The 22,238-nt window shown below is 41.4% G+C and overlaps 1 protein-coding gene across 9 annotated transcripts in view; it reads left to right on the top strand.

Moving 5' to 3' along the window:
- ENOX1 (ecto-NOX disulfide-thiol exchanger 1) overlaps positions 1–22,238 on the top strand; it is a 559,063-nt gene that overhangs the window by 483,495 nt on the left and 53,330 nt on the right. For all 9 annotated transcript variants that reach the window (XM_084876551.1, XM_084876549.1, XM_084876547.1 and 6 more), the window contains 2 exons: positions 16,268–16,375; positions 20,941–20,997. In XM_084876551.1, the coding sequence (XP_084732677.1) occupies positions 16,268–16,375; positions 20,941–20,997 (165 nt within the window). The remainder of the gene's footprint in view (positions 1–16,267; positions 16,376–20,940; positions 20,998–22,238) is intronic.

Below are 22,238 nucleotides of genomic sequence, written 5' to 3'. Positions count from 1 at the left end.
CTAATTTAGTACTTCATCTCCACCAGCTATCTGAATAAATGGGTGAAGAAAAGAACAAATTGTTGAATTACTACACACATTTTATTCTAGGACTGAACCAACTTCCCTAATTCTTAATCTTTACTATTTTCCCTATTTAGGCCCAAGTAAATAAGTACCTCATCTCTCTGAGAGTAACTAGCTTTCTGGCAGACTGTGTAGAAGTTTAAGGATTGATGAGGTCATTCCATCTTGTAAAGGTCACAAACGCTCTCTGCTGGTATTATAGATCCTACAGAGTGTTAGTTGCCAACCTTATTCAGAGCAACCCCTGAGGCCCCAGGCCTCCAAAGAGTGACTGCGCCCTCGGGAATTAAGCTGTGGGGTTTTCAGTTTTGTAGAGCAGTGTTTTTCAACCTTTTTTGGGCAAAGGCACACTTGTTTCATGAAAAAAATCACGAGGCACACCACCATTAGAAAATGTTAAAAAATTTAACTCTGTGCCTATATTGACTATATATAAAGTAATTCTCTTGAATAGGAATCAAATAAACACAAAGAAAGTATTTTATAATTACTTTATTATGAAATATTAAGTAAACAAAATAGTGAAAAATTATAAAATTCTTGTCTTGTCTGCACCTACGGCACACCAGGCAACATCTCGCGGCACACTAGTGTGCCGCGGAACAGCGGTTGAAAAATGCTGTTGTAGAGTATGTGTATGTGCGGTCAACAGTGTTTCTCTTCAGAACGTCTTTCTACTATCCAGATGTTTTACGAGCCTTAATGATGTTTTCATTATCAATGAAGCAAGGCTGGGAAAGGGTGGGTGAGGAGTCTCCAAACCAGACAGTGCAGTGCTTACAACTTCTTCCAAATTGGCTGTCCTGATGCTGAAAGTGAGGACATGTCACAGACTGAGACATAAAGGGCACTGTGCCAATCAGACTTTCAGTGCTAGACCCTCGAGGATGTCAGGGAGCAAGGACATTTTTCAAAGCATTTCCATGCAGCTCAGCCTCCACAAGCTTGATGAGTAGAACATGTACCTATCAAATATACTTCAAACATTTATAGAGAGTAATCCAATGCTAGACCTGAAAGCAAGTCTCAATCATTTCTAAGAAGTGTTTTCATATTTTCTGATCACAAAAAAATTTTTAGAAATCAGTGAAACAAATGCAAACTAAAATAATCCTATATATTTGGAAATTTAAAAATGTACATATGAACCCACAGGTCCAAAGAGAAAACAGAATTGTAATTTTAAAATATTTAGGAGTAATTGATAATAAAAAATACAGCATATTAAAACTTGTGGGACTCAACTAAAACAGAACTTCGAGGAAAAATTAAAAAATTTAAATGTTGGTTTAAGAGAAGAGAAAACTAGAGTAAACATACAACTCTTATTAAAAGAGAATAAATACAAAGAAGGAAGGACAAATAAAGATAAGGATAAAAATCACTAAAATAGCAAACAGCCATACAATGGAGAAGATCACACAGCCAGGTGTTATTTATTTGAAAAGACTAATAAAATTGAAAACCTTTGTCAACATTGATCACAAAAAAGAGAAGGATGTAATAAAAAATCTTAAAAATGAAAGTGAGGTATAACTACAGATGTGACAGATTAAAGAGATGTGAGAATATCAGGAATAGCTCAATGACAAGCTTTTAAACTTAGGTGATTTAGACACATGATATCCTAAAGGAAAAAAAGTACCTTATTAAAAATAAATCAGGAAATAATGGAAAGCCTCAATTAAATTAGTACCTTAACATTTTTCATCAAAGTAAGACTCAAAGTCATTCAGAGAATAGAAAAGAAGGAAACATGTCCTAATCCATTCATAAGGCTAGTATAATTGATACCAAAACAGGACAAGGGCAGTAAAAAAAGGGGGATGGAATTACAAGTCACTTTCACTTAGAATATAGATTTAAAATTTTTTTAAAACTATTTTATTCTGGTATTGTATAAACCACAAATTGGATTTATTCCAAAATGCAAGGTTGGTTCAACATTACAAATGTCTGTTAACAACAATGTATTCCACTACAACATGTTAAGCCAGATTAGTACAATCACTGTAATTGGCTACAGAATATCCATTCATGGTTTAAAACTAAAACAACCAAAAGAAAATGAGGTTTTAATCAACTTGCAATATAAGAGAACTTACCCTTTTAAAGACTATCCATAGTGAGCTCAGTGACAAAAAACAAACAAACAAACAAACAAACAAACAAAAACCAAAAAAAAAAAAAAAACCACAACTGATTTTTTTTAACCCTCCCAGAGTAATCTTGATATAATCTTTTTAATCCCAATACTATGACAGTACTTAGGTTAGAATGTAATCGCCTTATATCACTTGGTTTGTATAAGAATTTACATTTTCAAATTGTCATCTTAAAAGAAAAAAATTAAAAAGATTGCTATTCAGTCTACTAGCAGGCCCTAAAATTGTGGTTTCCCTAGTCTTTCCGTTTGAAAAATTAAAAGTCAACACTAACCTTAGTATTATTCCCTAATGAACTAGCTTCCTATCACAGACGCTGACCTCATCTGTGCCATCATCCTTAGGAGCTGGCCTTTCAGCTAAATTCAGCAAAACCTGGGATTGAAATTTTCTTTAAAAGGACATGGGCAGACTTCCACATGTAATTTAAAATGCAGGCAATTGCTGATCACAAGTGGGGGTACACTTCATCACGGGTAAATGGATATGGCCATTAAGCATAAAGCTCCAGCTCTAACAGCTCTAATTTTTATACCTTGGGAGCCTTTCTTTTCTCTTTTCTCTCTCTTTTTTTTTTTTTTTTTTCTTTTGCTGTTATCATTCATGGCCATCCTGACACCATTTATTGTAAAGGGCCTGGGTAATTCAGCTCACTTCTTTAATGCCTTCCATATTTAATGTTTCCGAAGCAGAAGAGATTGGTTTAAAAATGGTAATTTTCTGTCTGCTCAGATTTTGAGATCTGTGCAGGCTGGGTGGTACTGTATTTTATTTTACCAAATAGATCTCATCCCCAGATATTTAGACTATTTGCAATGGCACTATGTGTTGAGGTTTTCTTTTGTGGCTGCTGCTGCTATTGCTTTTTCTTCTTCTTCTTCTTAAAGGCAATCTGCAGTTCAGAGACAGGACAAAACTGAGAGAGGCTAGAAGCTCCATAGTTGCCACAGGAAACATCTACCTGCAGAGGAGCGAAGCCATTCAGGGAAGCTGGTTTTACTTGCTGCAGCCTTTGCCTGCCTCTCCAGGGCTTGGCTTAGGGAACAGGTGAAACTTGGAATCTCCAGGAGGTTCTGGTTACTTTGAAACTCCTAAACCAGTGGTCAGCAAACTCATTAGTCAACAGAGTTGAATATCAACAGTACAACGATTGAAATTTCTTTTGAGAGCCCAATTTTTTAAACTTAAACTTCTTCTAACGCCACTTCTTCAAAATAGACTCGCCCAGGCCGTGGTATTTTGTGAAAGAGCCACACTCAAGGGGCCAAAGAGCCACATGTGGCTCTTGAGCCACAGTTTGCCCACCACTGTCCAAAAATATGGGGTTTCAGGCCAACCCAAGTGTATGAAAACAACTGGGAAGCTTTGGAGGAAGGAGCAGATGTGGTCTGCCATACACTTCCCCTGGGAGAGATGTGTGCGCCCATTTATTTGCAGAGCTTGTTCCAGAGGCACCTGACGGTCCAGTGGCCATCAGTTCAGGGCTCTTGTCTTCTCACCAAGCCCTTCAATGTCGGTGTCCCACTCATAAAAATGTGAACGTGTATTAAGAAAGAAAAATTGGTGTGGGAACCCTAATCAGAGTATGTTGGATGGTCAAGGCTAATTTGCCATACGCATGTGCAAAGGTAATGACATAGCATCTTACTGTATACACTGCGCAGGCGTACCTTTCTGTGACCCAAATATTGATGTCACTATTTGACAAGAGGCGTCTTTTGTCTGAGTTGGAATAAAGATATGTTACTGACCAGTTGGCTGCTTTATGGGGCTACTTTCAAGAACTGTTTTGCCTGATGGCTCCTTGTTAGCAATGGCTACTGGGTCTGCAATAAAGACTCTCCTATATGCCTACGACTGCTCAGATGGTCTTCCAATACCCGGCATCCCCAGGGGCACAGCCCCTAGCAGAGAATATTCCCAATTGGGCTCTGACAATTGGCAATATTGTAATCACTGAATTAGCTTCCCTAAAGTTCTACAGTTAATTAGGCGTTAAGTAGCATAGGTGATTACAGGCCTTCTAGAGGGACAATACAGAGAGTTTCCATCCTTAGACATCTGTGGCCGAGGTAGAGACACAACTTTCAGCTATATTATATCTGTTTATCTGCAGAGCATGTTTGAACATTAGAACTTTCTCACCACTAGGATTCAACCAAAATATCTCTGACCCCAATACATTCTTATTCTATAACCATTCAGTCAAAAGCTGCTTTCCTAAAACTGCAGTCAATGAAGTTAGTGATGGTGGTAAGATCTGCTATTAATGATGCTAGAGTGAGCATGGTTCAGCCCTCCAGAGGCCACCGGAAGAAGACCCAGGTCACTTTGTGTAAGGCACCTCCAAAGATGGCCACAGGATTTTGGTAAAAAGCCATCCAAAAAGGGTTTTCTAGCTATAAGCTCTGATCATGACAGTGTTATAAACCCAACAAATCTCTATTGGCCTTTGGGCCACAGTACAAGGCCCAGCTGTTCAATCAGGTTCTTGTTTGAAGTAAATGGGCCAACCTGGCTGGAAAGCATGTTAATATTTTAAATTTCTACATTACCAGCTGTACATGTGCCCAGAGCCTGGGGTGATGACTACCTCATGTAGTTGCAAAAAAAAGAAGTGATAAGAATAAATAAATCCCAGCAAATTGGATAAACATTTGCACTGGACTTGCCAGAGCAGGCAATGGAGAGAATACCACTGATACATATACCTGCTTCAGCAAGGCATTTGACACTATCTCCTGAGAATTGCATGAATGGTGTTAATTCAAGCTGGCTGGCCCGTGCTTTGAAAATTGGCAGAAGAAGGGCAACCAGAGTGTGGGGCTCAACGACAGACCTTTTCCTCTCTGAATATCAATCCTCAGTAGGGCCTGCTCCTGCCAGTTAAAAGTTACTTAACCTTGCTGGGTCTTAATCTCTCCGTTTTTGCAAAGAGGATAATGACAGCAGTTTCCTTTAACTTGGTACTCTTTGCCATCCAAGGAGCCTCACGTACTTAATTGATGTTATTTAGTCTCACAATGCTCCATGGTGAGTTAACTTTATTTAACATGTGAAGAAAATGAAAAAAAAAAAAGAAAAAAAGAAAAGAAAAAAAACAGGAAGCTGAAATGACCCTGTAAATTACACAATTTTGAGAAATCAGCTGAAGAGGAGAAAATGGGTTTTAGAGCCTTCCAAACTTTTGCATCTTCTTTCCCAGTATTCAGCATTCAGTAAATTGATGTATTGCTTTGCAAATGATACATTATTCTCAAGAGGCAATTGTGAGGAAAAGAGGAGACCAGAGCAGTAAGGTGGCTTGTTCAAGGTCACAGAGCAAGTCATGCTAACCTTTGAAATAATGACCTGGGGCTTTTTTTTTTTTTTTTTTTCCTTTTGGACAATCCTTGGCTATATATATTTTTTGTAATGATGTTGCCTTATCAGGAGATAGTGGATCATGACTAGTAACCCCACTGGATTTTACAAATGCTAAAGTGTATCTGTCTTTCACAAGCCCCTCCCAGTAGGATATTCACATGAAATAAATGATATCTAAGGCTATATCTGTTGAAAGAGTTCCTCTTCTCCCCAACTAAAAAGGCCAAGGTCATGATCTCCTTCTCCTGCTCAGACACTAGGCTTCCTGCCAGTGGTGCGCTTAGTGTAATTTGACACTCAGAGAGGATCCTTTTGTAAATGTCCTCCTACTCTAAATAACAAAATTATTTGCAGTAATAATCATGAAATGAAAATCTATAATAATTTGACTGGACGTCCCCATACAACCTTCCAGATGAAGCCGGGGTTCGAGGGAAGCCCAGGTCCTGGGTGCCAGAGGGAAGCAGCTGGGGGAAGGAAGGCCCACTCTTGCACAAATTCCGTGCATTGGGCCTCTAATAATAATAATAATAATAATAATAATAATAATAATAATGATAGCCAAGAAAGAAATTCAGGCAGTAAAATGTTTCTTATATTAAATTTCACATATAGTTATGTATGTAAAAAATAAATAAAATAATACAGTGAAATGAAAAAAAAATCTCGCAACTATTTACTCAAGTTTTTTTGTAATCTACCTAACAGTTTGAACTTTGATCCTTTGATCATAGTTAATATAACACAGTATATAAATAATTATCCAGTAGGTGAATTTTAATAAAGCCAGGACGACTACTGATTGTACCACGGATACATTTTCCTGATTTGTTCTTTTGTTTCAGAGCAAACTATTAACAATTTTAAAAGAATACATTTCCATTTTTAAAATATTAAAATTTAGTCAAAATATTTTACATACGAAAATTTGCACTTACCAACCCAAAATAATACAACTCATGTTTCTCACAATGTTTTGCTATCTTAAGTTTTAAATGTAAGCATTCTTTAAGAGGTCCTGTGGAATGAACTGAAGTAACTCAAATTCTAGTTCTTAGTCTTTGCAGTAACTGTTCTGTCATCGTTGATTTCAGATCTTATGTGGAAAAGTAGGCATATCTGTAAGGGTTGGAGACACTGTCCCCAAAACAAGCTCAAATGATTCTAAATCCAAAGAATCCTTGCGTGAGTGGGAGCAGGCACCCATCTTGAGGTCTCAGACCCTTTGCGCCAGTCTCCAGAGCTGCCCCAGGCTCCCAGGGCAGTGAAAGGCATGACCCCAGGAGAGAAGCCCAGTCAGGCCTGCACTTGGGCTGTGGGCTCTGGCTGACTTTAGGATCTTAACAGCAGTGTCAGGGAACAGGTCCAAGCTCCAGGTTGTAGATGAAGCCGCATCCCAGCACGAGCAAGAGATTGCCTTTCTGCCAGGCAATGAGAATGGCATTTAAAATTCAGTATCAGAAAAGATATTGACGAGATTAAAGGCCTGGAGGAATTGATTTATGAGGAAAGACCCACGGAATTAAATATGTATAGCCTGGTGTAATAGGATATTAGGCTCTGAGCACAATTTCATTTCTATGATCCAGTGTTCCTGTTATCAGTCATCTGAATGTGGAGTTCTCTCCCAGAGATGTTTCTCCCCCAGGGGTCTGGGCGCTGGAGGCAGAGAGGCAGGCGCCAGGAATGATAAACCGGGCCACGGGCTTGGTTACCCTTGTATCTCGCCCTAAATTGAAGTGCAGTTTCATCCCCAGGTGGAAGCAGATGACATTTTAAACTAGAATAGATCTTGAGTAGCCTTACCACCTCCTGTGACAAGAAAATTTAAGCTGGTCCAATTCCATCTCCTTTCCCCTCAAGGAGAAAAGCGAACCTTGTAGTTCCAGGTGGTAAATGACTGTCCTTCCCCCCTGCTTCCCCTGCCACCATTAAATGCGTTTGCCTGTAGGCAAAGCCTTGCTCTTAAGTTATAGTAATAGCACTTGATTTTTTTTTACACCTCAAACTTCCCCTAACAATCGGAGCTGGCTCTGGATTGACAGTGGTAGGTGTAAAACAGGCACAGGTAGACCTCAAGGGCAGGACCGAAGGGCTGAGAGCGCTGGGGAGAAAAGAAGCAGCTGAACACTGTGTGTCTGGGTAGCAGGATCCCACCAAGGGAGGCAAGAGTAATGGGTGTTTCCTCTCCCTGTACCGCAAGGAAAGGGATACAAGACTCAGCAGAGCTGGCCACGGTGGGGCTCAGGTGGCAGGCTGGAACATGCGGAGAATTCAGGGTGGAGGCAGGGTGCATAGGCAGGGCACCGCCACATAGACCTTTGATTACAGCTAATATGACACAATATGGATATGAACACAGGCCACCAGACGCAGTCACACCCGCCATGGCCTTGGGCGGACAGTTCTCTTTGGATGTCCCTGGGCCTCATTCTCTCAGGTGATAGTCTGTTAGCCTTAACTGCATAGCCCACTGGGTAGGGCATCTGATTTGTAGCAAAGTCATAGAGGTGGGATAACATCTATTAAAGCTGAATCAGCCAAAAACACATTAACTTGATGACACCCCACAGGTTCACGTTCCCAGGCTTTTATGCATGAATATTCCGTGGCTCGTTTCCAACAAGTAGAACAAGTGCTGATTCAAAATGGATCTCCTGAGCCCGTTTTCCTAACACCTACATTGATCCCCCCGAATCTGCTATGGAAATGCCACTGGACGTAGTCATTCTTGGTACCTTGAGCCACCTTCAGTTAGTTGTGAGGTGTGTAATAGCCTTCTCATGAGCCGGCATCGAGAGGGCAGGCTGCTTAGTGTCTGTTTCCTTGGTACCTTCCACACGATCTAGCCCAGCACTTGTGTACACAGTAGATCAGTGTTGATTGAGGAATAAATGAATTATTGATTGATCAAATGACTTGAATGAATGAATATCAATGGATTCTTTTAAAATAACTGAACATAGAGCCAAGCACTGGGGAAATCCTGAAGCGAGGAGAAGATGGGAAGAGGGTAAGTATGCATTCATACGTGCACGCACATGTGTCTGTGTGTGTATGAAGGTGTCAGTCACTATCAGTATATAGCTACTTGGAAGCAGGAGTTCATCTTACCTTCCACTGACCTGAATTTAGAAAAAGTACTTCACCACCACCATGCTTGACACAAAAATCAGTGTTCCATTTAGGGGTCTGCTCTATTTTATGCCAGCCGCCACCTCCATCCCCCTGCCACCCATCAGTCCTGCCAAAAGATTCCTGAGTTATCACAATTCTGTGAATGTCAGCTTATAATGAGATGCTGCAGGTATATTTCATATTGAGTATTTGCACTTTAGTCTGTGATTTTTATGAGATCTAATCTTATGTATTCTGTTAGTTATATAAAATCTTCACCTTGGTAACAAAATTGTAAAATTTAAGAAAAGAAGGCAAGGAGGGGTGGTTTTACAGTTTTACATCCACCACACCACTCAGATGTACACAAAAGCATGTCGCCAACAGCCCCCAGCCCTTCAAGGACATGGCGAACACCTAGGTAGAAGGAGGATTTTTCATTTGGCCTGTCCTGATTTCCATTTCAAACTGGCAGGGCAGTGTGGTTGCCAGGGCGGAAATCATAGTTTGAAGCAGGAAATGGAGTTGTGCATGTGGTCCCTCCCAGTGTGGCCTTGCCTGTGTGACTTAACCTCCGTGTGCCTGTGATGCACCCGTCTGTAAAAATGGAAACGTGACCTCCCTTGCTCCGGGGCTCCAAATAACATTTGTAATGCTCTTTGAATTTGTCAGAGGAAAAGACCCTGTACGCACTGAAGTCTGCATCCCCAAAGAGCATTACAAATGATTCTATTAAGTCAGTGGCCTAGAAACATCAAGATGTATCAGGTACCGCATCTATGTACCTGTTATTGTCCACCAGAGTTTTTGAACTTGATTGGCATATGGATAATTGTCTAATTGGAACACACTCGATTGTAACCACTAAGAAAAAAATGTAATAGTGCATCTGTTTAATGCCATACTCTCCAGTGTTACATTAAAATTATGCTGCAGTCAGCCAATCCAACCGAGAGACTCTTCTGATTAAGTTTCAGCTGCCTGTGAACTTCTGTAATCGAGGCACTTTGGTACTTAAAAATTCAAACTAGAAGAATATTATACAGGCTCATAAATTTCAACTGAAAGGGAACCAGACAGACTGACTTCAGTTATCTAGTTGTGGATCATCACATTGCTTTTATAGGACATCTAGTCAAGGAAGAAGAGCGTTTTTGAATCGCCCCTGTTTTGAATACATAAATATTAGATTCACAAGTTTATGCTTCATAAACAAAAGAAAGCATTAATTTTGAAGAATGGAGAAAACAGTCTAGGGGTATTGATTTTATTTTTCCTCCAGTGGTGGTTTTGTTATTTTTATTAATTTTTTTATGGTGGAACATGGGAAAGAAATTACATAATGATAAATTCATTGACTGGATTTCTCTAGCCTTTTAAGAAATATTCCCCTTTATATTAAGAAAGACATCTGGAACTGCCAGAGTAATGAATCAAAATGTCTTAAATGCTATTTTCCTCTGAACATTTCATATGTCCATATGTCTAGAACAATAAATTATCCAGTAATAGATTCTCAGGTGTTTTTTGTTATTGTGGTTGTTTTGTTTTTTGTCTGTGTGTGCAGTTTTCTGTTGTTTTTGCTAGATCATGGCTTAATCCTATAGAAGTGGGAGAAACCAGAGCAAGCATTCATTCATTTCTTCACTCATTCATCTATGTGTTAGAGGTTCACTCTTTCATCTCCTACTATGTGTGAGAGATAACCTAATTACTGAACCTTTTATTTGATGGGTGTAGTCTGGTTGGGGAAATATTTATGAAATGTAATATACCATAGTAAGTGCTTTGGGAGTATGGGTGTTAGAGCAACTCACTTGGCTTGGGTGAATGGACACGGTCTTTACTGAGGAAGAACCCCATGCATACTGCACACAGTTGTGCAGGTTCTGTCCTGGAGGCGGGCACCAGGCCAAATGGGCAAGTGGGACTGAAATCTAAGCCCAACCTCCCTACCTAACCATGTGCTCTTGTGGGAAATTTTGTTTCCCTAGAGGGTGGTCCTCTTCTCTATTGTATAAAGTCAGCATCTGGGTTGGTATTAGCTCAAATGCATTCTTTAAGTTGGCTTAAAAAATGAATTGGAAACTTGAAGACCTGATTCTGGGTAGTGAGCTGGTCAGAGAGTGATGAAAGAACCTGGTATTTCTGGGGAAGGATGAGAGGCCAGTGGTTTGGATTTTATCCAGTAGAGTTTGGGGAACCAACAGTATTTTTCAGGAATGGGAGCACTTTAATTCCTAAATGGTCACTTCTCCCAAGAGTGTGGAGTGGAAGAGCAAATCTGTGGTCACCTTAACCATTACAGCCAAGATCGATGGAGATAAGGCAGAGGAATGGGCTGAGAGGCAGTGAGGGCGATGAAGAAACAGGGTTTGACTTCAAGGTTTTAATTGTGGATACCTCAGTAGTAGAGTTAGGCCAAGGTGGAGAGATGGTGATAATAGGCCTGGTTTGAAACAGTAAGTGTCTAGTGAGTAGTAGAACTGAAGTGGAGACTACATAGTCAGCTTTGTAAAGCGTAAGTGGATGAGATGTGTACTTGAAGCCATAGGAGTGAATAGAATCATCTGGAGAGAGAGTGTATCTAGAGAAAAAACAGAACTTGGCCTTTAGTTGGCAATTGGAAAAGCATTGGCTACTTCAGTGACAACAGTTTGAGTAGGGTACTTTGGATGGAAATCACATTGTAGAGGAATGAGGATTAAATAAGCATGAAAGGAAATGGGTTTCATCCCATTAGATCCTTAGAATTATCTGTGAAGGGTTTTTGTTACTTGCTTTGTCAATATTTTAAAATTAATTTATCTTCCAGTTACAGATGGCATATAATATTATGTTAGTTTCAGGTGTACAATATAGGGATGAAACATTTATATCACTTAGGAAGTGATCACCCTGGTAAGTTTAGTACCCATCTGACACTATACATAGTTATTAGAATATTATTGACTGTATTCTCTATGCTGTATTCTACATTTCTGTGAATGTTTTGTAATCTCCAATTTGTATTTCTTAACCCCTTCACCTTTCAACCATCTCACCAACCCCCTTCCCATCTGGCTACCATCAATTTGTTTTTTGCACCTATGAGTTTGTTTCTGTTTTGTCTGTTTATTTGGGGTTTTAGATTCTACGTATAAGTGAAATTATATGTGAAGTTGTTTGCTTTCTTAAAAAAAAAAAAAAAAGCATAGTTGCTTGGGTCACAGCTCTAGATAGTCTGAGTTAATTGGTCTTCTATGTGGCCCAGGAATCAGCATTTTAAGACTCCTTCTCCTCACCCCCCCCCCCCCCCCAATCTTTAAAAACACTATCCTTGACTATTCTTTGTGGCTCAGTTGGTTAGAGCATCATCTCATGCACTGAAAAATGCAGGTTCAATTTCTGGTCAGGACACATATCCGGGTTGCAGGTTCGATCCCCAGTTGGGTCCTGTACTGGAGGCAACCTGGTGATGTCTCTCACCCTCTCTTTCTTTCTCCTTCTCTCTCCCTTCCTCTCTCTAAAATAAGTTTTGAAAAAGTATATCCTTGGGTGAAGAAAACATTTTTTTAAGTATAAATAAACTTCAGCAGCTAACAAGATGCTTAAAATCACAAGGAGTCAGAGAAGTATAAAACTTTTAAAGGATGAAGAATCTTTATATTATTAGACTGACAAATATTAGAAAGTTGGATAATGTTAAGCATTTATGTGGATGTGGGACACAGTAACTCTTACACACTGCTGATAAAGCCATTCTGTGGAGCAGCTCTGGCTTTGTAACTCCTTAGGCATACCCTATGGACTAGCAGTTCTGCTGCTGGAAACATGGCAAGGGAGCCTCCCTTGGCCCATTAGGGAACGTGCACCAGCATGTTCCTTTGAAGCCTTGTGTTGGGGAGAGAGAATTGAAGATAATCTGAGTGGCCTTCACTGGGAGAGTACATTAAGTATAATTGGGGGAATGCACTCCAAAGAATATTATGCAGCATCAGCAGCAATAGATTATTTATTCAGGGTGGGGCAAAAGTAGGTTTACAGTAGTTTATATGAAAAATAATACAATAATTCTATATAATAAAAGGTTAATATGCAAATTGACTGAACAGTGGAATGGCTGGGCACTATGACACACACTGACCACCAGGGGCAGATGCTCAATGAAGGAGCTGCTTCTGGTGTTCAGTGCGCTCCCACAGGGGGAGCACTGCTCAGCCAGAAGCAGGGCTCACAGCTGGTACACACAGCAGCTGTGGCAGGAGCCTCTCCTGCCTCCACAGCAATGCTAAGGACCCCTTGGGGTATGTCCTAAGCCAGCAATTAGACATCCCCCAAGAGGTCCTGGACTGTGGACTGCAAGAGGGCACAGGCCAGGCTGATGGACTCAGCTCCCCACCCCCACCAATGCACTGATGCCATGCACCAGGCCTCTAGTTAATAGATAATAAAACAAGAATAAACTCTGTTTTGTAGACTCACAACTACAAACCTACTTTTGCTCTACCCTGTGTACATATTAAAATGGATGGACCTTAAAAACATAATGTTTAATAAATAAATGTGACACTGTCACTTACATAAAAATGCATATGCAAGAACATGATATATTTTGGAAAAACACATTCAAATAAAAAAAAAATAGGAACCATTGAAAGTGATTACCTACATATGAGAATAAAAGGAAGCAGGAATAAAAGAGAAGATATTTTATTTAAAAAGTGTGATATCAAGGAAGAATGAGATAGGATGAAAGCTTAATGGGCAGTGACATAAAAGGAAAGGGTGTGTGTGTGTGTGTGTGTGTGTGTGTGTGTGTGTGTGTATTTTTTTAAAATTTTAATTTTTAACTGTGGTACAGTTTGTATAACATAAAATTGACCATCTTGGCTATTTTAAGTGTAGTCTATTAATGTTAAGTACATTCATATTGGTTTTTTAATGATATTATTGACTATATTCCCTATGCTGTACATTACATCCCCATGACATTGTGTGTGTGATTTAATAGAATGAAGAAGTGTTGTAAATGCATAAATGAAATAGCAGACTTTAATGGGATTCTCACTTTCCCTCCTCTTTATTCACAGCATTAGTAATAATAACTGAGAGTTAAACCCAAGTAGTATTCTTTTCTTTGTCCTTTCCCCAACCTTAATCAAAATTTTTTGATTTTTTTCTTCTCATTACTAAAGCAATATATGCTCCTTAGAGACACAGCAGAAAATTACAAGCAAAAAAAATACAAAGATCCTTAAACCCACTCACCCAGAAACAGTGTCCTAATCCCTTCCTATGAATATGTTGCAATTTAATGAAACCTTTTAGAAACCTGGAACTTTTGTTCAGGGAACTGTGTTTGATGCACTTCTATGTTCTGAGACATTTGTGTATCTTCATTAAAAAAAAATATATATATATATTTTTTTTTTTTTAACAACCATATATATATATATATATATATATATATATATATATATATATATATATATATATATAGTTGTACTGATTTCATAGAGGAAGAGAAAGATAGAAACATCAATGACGAGAGAGAATCACTGATTAGCTGCCTCTTGTACACCTCCTACCAGGGATCGAGCCTGAGACTTAGGCATGTGCCCTGACCAGGAATGGAACCATGACCTCCCGGTTCATAGGTTGATGCTCAACCACTGAGCCATCTGGCCAGGCTGTGCAGCTTCATTTTTAATGGCTGCATAGTTTTCCATTGTACAGATGTGCCATCATCAATGTAGGCAAGCCCTTCTGCTGGACAGAGGTTATTCTGAATTTTGCTATTCATAGTGCTCAGGGAACGAACATAAGCAACCTGCCTTTGAAGATAATTTCCTGCCCTTCAATTTGGTTCATCTTTAAAGGGGGTTTAAGGATTAGATTTGAAATTATCCAATGGTGTAAAAATGTACTTGGCATTGCTTGATCAGAGTGGCTCAGTTGGTTGAGGGTCGTGTGCACCGAAAGGTTGCTGGTTTGATTCCTGATCAGGACACATACCTGGATTGAGGGTTTGATCCCCACTCAGGGAGGGTACGAAAGGCAACCAATTGATGTTTCCCTCTCACAAGCGTGTTTTTCTCTCTCTCCCTTCCTCTCTCTAAGCATGTCCTCAGATGAGGATTAAAAAACAAACAAACAAAAAACAACAACACACATTTACTTGACACCATCAAAGTCAGCACCAGATCCCCTCAGAACTGGCCGAGTCATGAATGAGAATGAAGGAGCAGAGCCATTGCTCACTGTTTGTAAACTGTCATCTTAGGTGCTTGTCACAGAGCCGAAGTACAAGATGGGCTCCCTGGTGTCTGTATCTTAATCAGTCGATGCATAAATCACACACAGTGTTCGGGGAGCCAGTGTGGGGTGTGTGTATCACCTCACCCTCGAGCAGCTGGTGAAATAGGAGGCACTGAGCTTTTAGAAAATTGCAAGGAAATCGCTGTTTATGCTGGAGGACCAGGGTGGGTTCTTCAGCTTGTATCTGGTACCAGAGCAGGGAACAGAGCCAGCCAAACCAAGGGAAAGCATGCCCCGAAACGAGTGGTTTTGAAGGAAATCTTTTAATCCTTCCAGTTGGTGGGTTTATGCATCAGAAACCCAGTGCCAGTGTTTACCAGGGCCTCTCCGTGAAGGACTGGCTGGGAGGCTCTGAAGCCAGTTTGTCAAGGGCCCGAAGAGGCAGGGAAACACCAATATTTTCACAGCGTTAGGGCAGCATCCGTTATGGACAGTAGCAGGGGAAAAAATGCGCTTCTGTCTTTTTTAACTAGTCCTTTGTTGTCAGGAGGCTTTGAGTAGACCTAGCTGTTTCCAGAGCCTGCTCTGAAGCTCTTGAATGTGCCCCAGCCCGTGTGTGTGTTAACATACAACCCGTTCCAAAGAATTAGTGCTGAGCAGCGCTGTGCTTGGCAGACAGGCAGGCCTCCGCCAGTTACAGTGGAGAGGGCGAGGGAAGGTTTACCAGAGTCCCCTCCGTGGCCCGGCTTAAAAATAGCAGTGCAGGCCATAGCTTAGCGTCTTGACAGCTTATATCAGCAGTTTTCTCGGCTGATGTATTGATTGCAGTTTGGACTTCAGTCCTGCTGATCTAATAAAACATCACTGTCATAACAGAGAAAGTAAAAGGATCCTTCGTGGCCCCAGCCACCTGGTGAAGTAGCTTTCTTTACTGCCGTAAGTAAAATGAAGTCATCTTGGACGAGATGACCGGTTATATGCCTTTTTTTAATTTCTTCAATATGTTGCTCATTAACAAGATTGTACATATCTTCACAAATATGTACTTGTCAAAAGGAATATAACGGTCCTTACAAACACTACAACAAACTGGCTTTGTTGTGCAGCAATGTCACAAACAGCCTGATGTGTCCCTAAACTAGCAGGCTCGTTACACTCAGCTGCGGGGAGAGGAACACATGCAGACTGAAGTATGGACTAAGCTCTGGGACATGTCCACATCTCCTCACGGTCTGGAGTGGATATTTTGGATGTCTTACCCTCCCTGGCCTTCAGTCCTACTTACCCTACATATATATCCTTTCATTTCACAGCAATTGCTGACCATCCAGGAGGAGTTGAACAACAAAAAGTCAGAACTGGAGCAAGCAAAGGAAGAGCAGTCGCACACACAGGCGCTACTCAAAGTCCTCCAGGAGCAAGTGAGTGACCGCTGCAGCTCTGCCTGGGGAACTGGTTCCCACAGGGGCACGCGTCCCTCGGGCGCCGGGCGCGCAAGCGAGACACCTGTCCCCTCCCAGCCAGCTGCCGGGGCTTTGCTCTGTGGAGTTTATAATCTCATCCCAGCACCTCTGTTATCACTCTTAGATCCCTATTTAGATTACCCCAGCCCACCAGCTATGTGGGAGAGCTTCTTCCAGAAGATCAATGATTTTTTAAAAAATATATTTTATTGCTTTTTTTTTTTTTACAGAGAGGAAGGGAGAGGAGAGAGATAGAGAGCTAGAAACATAGATGAGAGACATCGACCAGCTGCCTCCTGCACACCCCACACCAGGGATGTGCCCGCAACCAATGTACATGCTATTGACCAGAATCGAACCTGGGACCTTTCAGTCCGCAGACCGACGCTCTATCCACTGAGTCAAACCGGTTTCGGCAGATCAATGAATTTTGATAAAGTTTTAAAATATCGACGGTGCAGATATATTTCTTAGCAAGCAGCTAGTTTCCTCTTAAGTCTAATAGTGAGGAAAATGAGTTTAGCATACCCCTGGCACGCCCACAAATGTGTGCATAAGAAGGGACAGATTCATGGCAACATTAAAGAAATACCTTCCCGGTGCCCCAGGGCACCGATCTCACCACGGTGAGTAGCAAACCTCTTATATGAAGTTTGTAAATCTGATCGTTTCATCCTAGCTTTCTGTGATAGCAAAGTGTGGCCTGACAGTGATAAGTGGATTTGGAAGTGCAGTCTTACAGCCCGGCAAGACGGATGGCTCGGCGCAGAGCGAGTCCAGCCCAGCATGCACTGGGGAGGAGCTGGGGGGGGGGGGGGGGAGGGGGGCGCGGGGGGCGTGTTGGAATGCTTCCCTAGTCCGGGCCTAGCCTACACTTGCTGCCAGAGATGTAATGCATGTGACTGGGAGGGGAACTAACTGGGAGGGGAACTCACACAGAGTAACTCCAACCCTAACCAAATGTCAGGCGTTTTACATTTTTAACTCACAGTGATCTATGGAAACATTATTTGTATGGTATAAGTAACTGCAAAAGTGACATTTTTTAAGTATGAAGTTGGGAGACTGTGACCCTACTCAGCTGTGACTCAGTCACTTTACAAATGTTTATTTTTAATGGTTTGGGGTCAAGAAAATATATATTTTAGTTACTTTCCCCTAAAGCAGTGGTCAGTAAGCCATGGCTCGTGAGCCACATGTGGCTCTTTGGCCCCTTGAGTGTTCTAACGCCACTTCTTCAAAATAGACTCACCCAGGCCTAAAACTGATTTCTGCGCATGGGCCACGAAGCTGCAATTGCACTATACGCGTGCGCCCACACGTGGTACTTTGTGGAAGAGCCACACTCAAGGGACCAAAAAGCCACATGTGGCTCTCGAGCCGCAGTTTGCCGACCACTGCCCTAAAAGTATAAGTGATTTGTGAGGGGAAAGAGAAGGTGCTGGACACTTTATAAGCTTCTATAGCTTACCACTGCCCTAAAAGTATAAGTGATTTGTGAGGGGAAAGAGAAGGTGCTGGACACTTTATAAGCTTCTATAGCTTCGGAGGAAGATGCTTTGTAACACAAGTCATTCTCTTTTATAGTTGATATATATTCAGTAACTTAGACTGAGGCTGAATTTGTACGATTTTGGATAAGTTAGATGGAGCTGAAGAACACTGTTTGCCAAATGCACATGGCTGACTGTCTCAGAGACCTGCAATCACGGATCTTCCCTCCTTTGCAGTGCTGAGACTCCCAGCCAAGTGGAGCTGGTTTGGTTCAGACTTGCTCCCCATCAGACAACTCTCACCTTCCTGGTTTCTACTCCTGTGCTTACACGTGAGCAGTCTCTCTCTGAGTGACTCAAATCCTTTATTTTGATTTGGAGTCTGAACCCCAGTTTTGCAGAGAGTATTGCTATATTCTTGTAGGGTTTGCATCGTTAAATAGACACCGTCGCTGGTGAGGCATCACACTTCACTCTCCATTACTTAAAAAATAAATGGGGATGTGGAGAAGATTCAGAACCACTAAAATCATTACAAACCAAGGAAATACAAATGGAAAGAACGCATTTTGAAATCTGCTGTACTATTTAAACGGGGTGGCTCTTTTTAAGCAAAGGCCCTGAGAAAGTTTAAATCTAAGTGGGCTCACAGCAGCCAAATGCATTGGGTGCTACCCCAACCACCAGCATTTTCTTGACAGCCCCTCTCCTGGTGCCCTGTCACCCCTGCTGATGGCAGCATGCAGTGGGCATGTTCCTTTCATCTTATAGCCCTCCCTCCCCCAGACACACATTTAAAACACACATGTACCTCCAGGAGCATTGCCTTCCAAGACTTTCTTTGAACGTGGGTAGGGTAACTACATGGATGAACACATTGTCAGCACTGGCATAGATAGGGCTTCGATAAATGGCCTCACTGCTAGAGATTTTGATTGTTTGGATCTGGAGTCTTGCTTTTACACACACACACACACACACACACGGACCCTTCCCAGAAGACTTGGAATTTTGCTATTCAAAGTGACTGACACTTGTTGGGAATCCTGAAAAGAAAGAGGAGCTTGTGAGGGCACCTTCCCATGAGCGGCCCCACCCCTCCAGGGAGGGCAGGCTCATTCCTTGAGTTCTCTGTTTGCTAAGTTGCAGTACCTACAGGTCCCTCCAGCCCCCCACTCTGGCTTGCTACCTGGAGCTTGTTCAAAAGAGCTATGTCCCATGAGACATGATGTTGATCCCTCCACCTGGAGGAGGGAACAGTGAGGCGAACAGGGAGTCTTGTTAGCAGGACTCATACACCAAGGAGCAGGCCAGCGCCAGCGAGGGGCTCCGGCTGTCGGGAAAGGGGAACCTGCAGGAGGGAGGCATGACCTGTGGTCGTCAGTCCTTGCAAAGGAGAGCAGGGGAGCGGCGATGCTGGTGAAGAAGGAGAGATGAGAGCAAATGCATAGCGGATGAAGCAGGGGCAGAGACAATGAGAACTTGGAGGAGGAAGATGGAATTGACTTAAAGGGGAGAAGGGCACACTGATGGCATTAAGCTTGCAAAGATGAAGCACTTTAACGGCACGGTCCTGTACTTCCGCTGAAAATAACAAAACATTCTGAGCCAACTCCACCCTAACTCACAGTGGCATGAGTTACAGCCCTAAGGTGGGATGAGCAGAGAGAGTTGACAAAGAAGAAGAAGGTGAGGGACACCTATAGTAAGAAAACTTTAAGATAGGAAAATGTGGAGGGGTTTTTTAAGTCCTTCTCTGCGCACTGATAATAGATACCGTAGCACTTGTATCACTGTGTGCCCTTTTCTTTTCATACATGCCACCCATTGCTCATGCTCCCTCATCCCTGTTATATGTAGAAACATCAATGATGTGGCCTGAAGCTTAGTGGGCAGAATGTTTTTCATAAGTCGGAGAGATGTGGACATGAGTCATGATTAGCTGCCCCGGTCCATAGCCAGCTGCCCCACACTCACTGCTTCCAGGCGCCATCTCTTTGGCAAAGCCCCTCTTTTGGCACAAAGAACATATGGCTTTTTTGCTTACAGTTTGAGATCACCTTAAACATATAATGAAGCTTTCATTTTAATGTGTACAAATAGCCATGAAAACCAGTGTTCCAACCAAGCACATGGATGGTGTATATATATTATATGCATTTATTTTCTTTCAAACTTGAAACATTTATTTCTCACCATGAATTCCTTATTTTAGGCATTAAAAATGGCACAGAAGGTGCTGCTTCGAAGCATAATAAGCCAGGACGAAACACTGGCAACAGCTGCAAGGCCTGCTCAGCCTTTGCCCTTGCTCTCCGCCTCCATATGTTCGCTTTGAGTCAGGCTAGGATAAAATGCCAATTAAAGGTTCCAGAACTCTCGTGTAACAGCTGATTTCTCCTGATCCTCGGTGAGAGAGTCCAGGCAGTAGTGTTTTCAAATGCTCACTGTCCTAAATAGCTTTTCTGCTAATGCCTCCGTGACCAAGGAGATGTCTTCCCAGTTCTTCCTTTACGGAAAGAAGAAACTGTCCTTTTTCACCATGTCAGCCACTGAAACATGTTCACAGAGGACGTGACAGTAGCTCTGTGGCATATTCAGCCAACCAGCCTTCACCAGTAACTGTTACTATCACATCATTTGGCTGGTGGCAGCTTGCAAGCACTGCAGGGATTAAATTAATAGCAATGCAACTGGGAAATGAAATCATTTTTTATTCTTAAGAACCAATTTTTGTACATTTTATGCCTATGGAATTGCTTTCAATTCTTATTATTTTAAAAATAATGAATAAGATCCATTTATTTTTTTTGCCAGCCATCAAGTTTCATAAAATATTGGTCTCAAACTGGTTTCAGTAAGACTCATTAGAGTTATGGGCCCCATCTGTGTTTTTCCTCCTTGGAAGTTTTATAAAGTGCAGCCTCAGACAAACCAGAGTTAATAAGATGAAAATCACTTAATAGATATACTTGCTTATTCACTTGGTGTTTTTTTGTTTTGTTTTGTTTTTGTTTTTTTAATTTGCAGTTAAAAGGTACCAAGGAATTGGTGGAGACCAATGGCCACAGTCATGAGGATACAAATGTAGGTACCCTAAACCTGGTATTTGTTCTTCTTTCTTAATTGATGCTGGTTGAATGCTTATGGGAATGTGGCATTTTATTCATAACACAAAGGAAATCAGAGTTCCTGCCTCTGAGGAGCTTGTTAAGATCACTGTGCCTGGTTTGACAATCAAATATAGTAAACAGGCACTGCTATTGATAGCTCAGGTTACAGGATGCCAACGTAGAAGTACCTGACCCAATCTCTACCTTAGAATTTTAATCTCAATGGATTTGTTTGAGCTCTTTATATTTCCAAAGCTACAAACTAATGATGTGTTGGGAGGCCAGATGGAATGAGACCCAACAGGTTAATAGGTAAGACATTGCATGTATATTTATTCAATTTGCCTGTCAGTGCAGATGGCAATGAAATGATCGCTATGTTGAGGAGGTATCAGGGCAAACTGTTTCTCCCAGAAAAGCCCTGGAAAGTCTACCCCTCTTCTGTGTCAGACCCACAACTGTAGCATGATGCATCTGTCTTCTTGATACAGGCATAATGGTACATCATGTACCTGACTTCCCCTCTGAGTGTTCCTTAAGTTGCCCCAAATTAGTCAAGTGCTCTCTTTGCCTTGGAAGTTCCTCAGTCTCAGATGCAATATTATACCATGCAGATCACTGTCTCTCCATATGTCTGATGGTCCTGTTTTTGTCTTTTTAAAAATATCTCTCATATCTGTATATATCTGATTACTCTCATCACAGAAAATGCTTACTAAGCAGTTCTTTTCACATAACAGAGAATCAGACATGGTAATCAATTTGTGATTAACTAGAGCTAGGAGAAATGATTCATTTTCATGTTTACCCTTGTTTTAATTTTATACAGCAGAGAGCCTGACATTTAGAGTACCAGAAATTCCCTCGTATTAATTACTGTTCCCACCAAACAGATAGTTAACATATGATGCTTATTAAGACCTGACTTATATATACATGGATCTCTGCTAGGTACTAGGGAGGAAGTAGTTTACAAAGAATTGTTAGGCCCTGGCTGGTGTTTCTGAGTGGTTAGAGAGTTGCCCTGCACACCAAAGGTCTTTGAGTTCAATTCCTGGTCAAAGGCATATACCTGAGTTGCAGGTTAGATCCCTGTGGCCCCAGTCAGGGTACGTGGAAGAGGCAACCAATCTATGTGTCTCTCTCACATCAATCTTTCTCTCTCTATCAATCTTTATATCTCTGTCTCTATCTCTATCTGTATCTCTGTTTCTA

Source organism: Pipistrellus hanaki (genome assembly GCF_964339955.1).
Source record: "Pipistrellus hanaki genome assembly, chromosome: 3".
Classification (NCBI taxonomy): domain Eukaryota; kingdom Metazoa; phylum Chordata; class Mammalia; order Chiroptera; family Vespertilionidae; genus Pipistrellus; species Pipistrellus hanaki.
The sequence above is the reverse complement of the archived record's forward strand: the minus strand, read 5'-3'. Positions and strand labels throughout refer to the sequence as shown.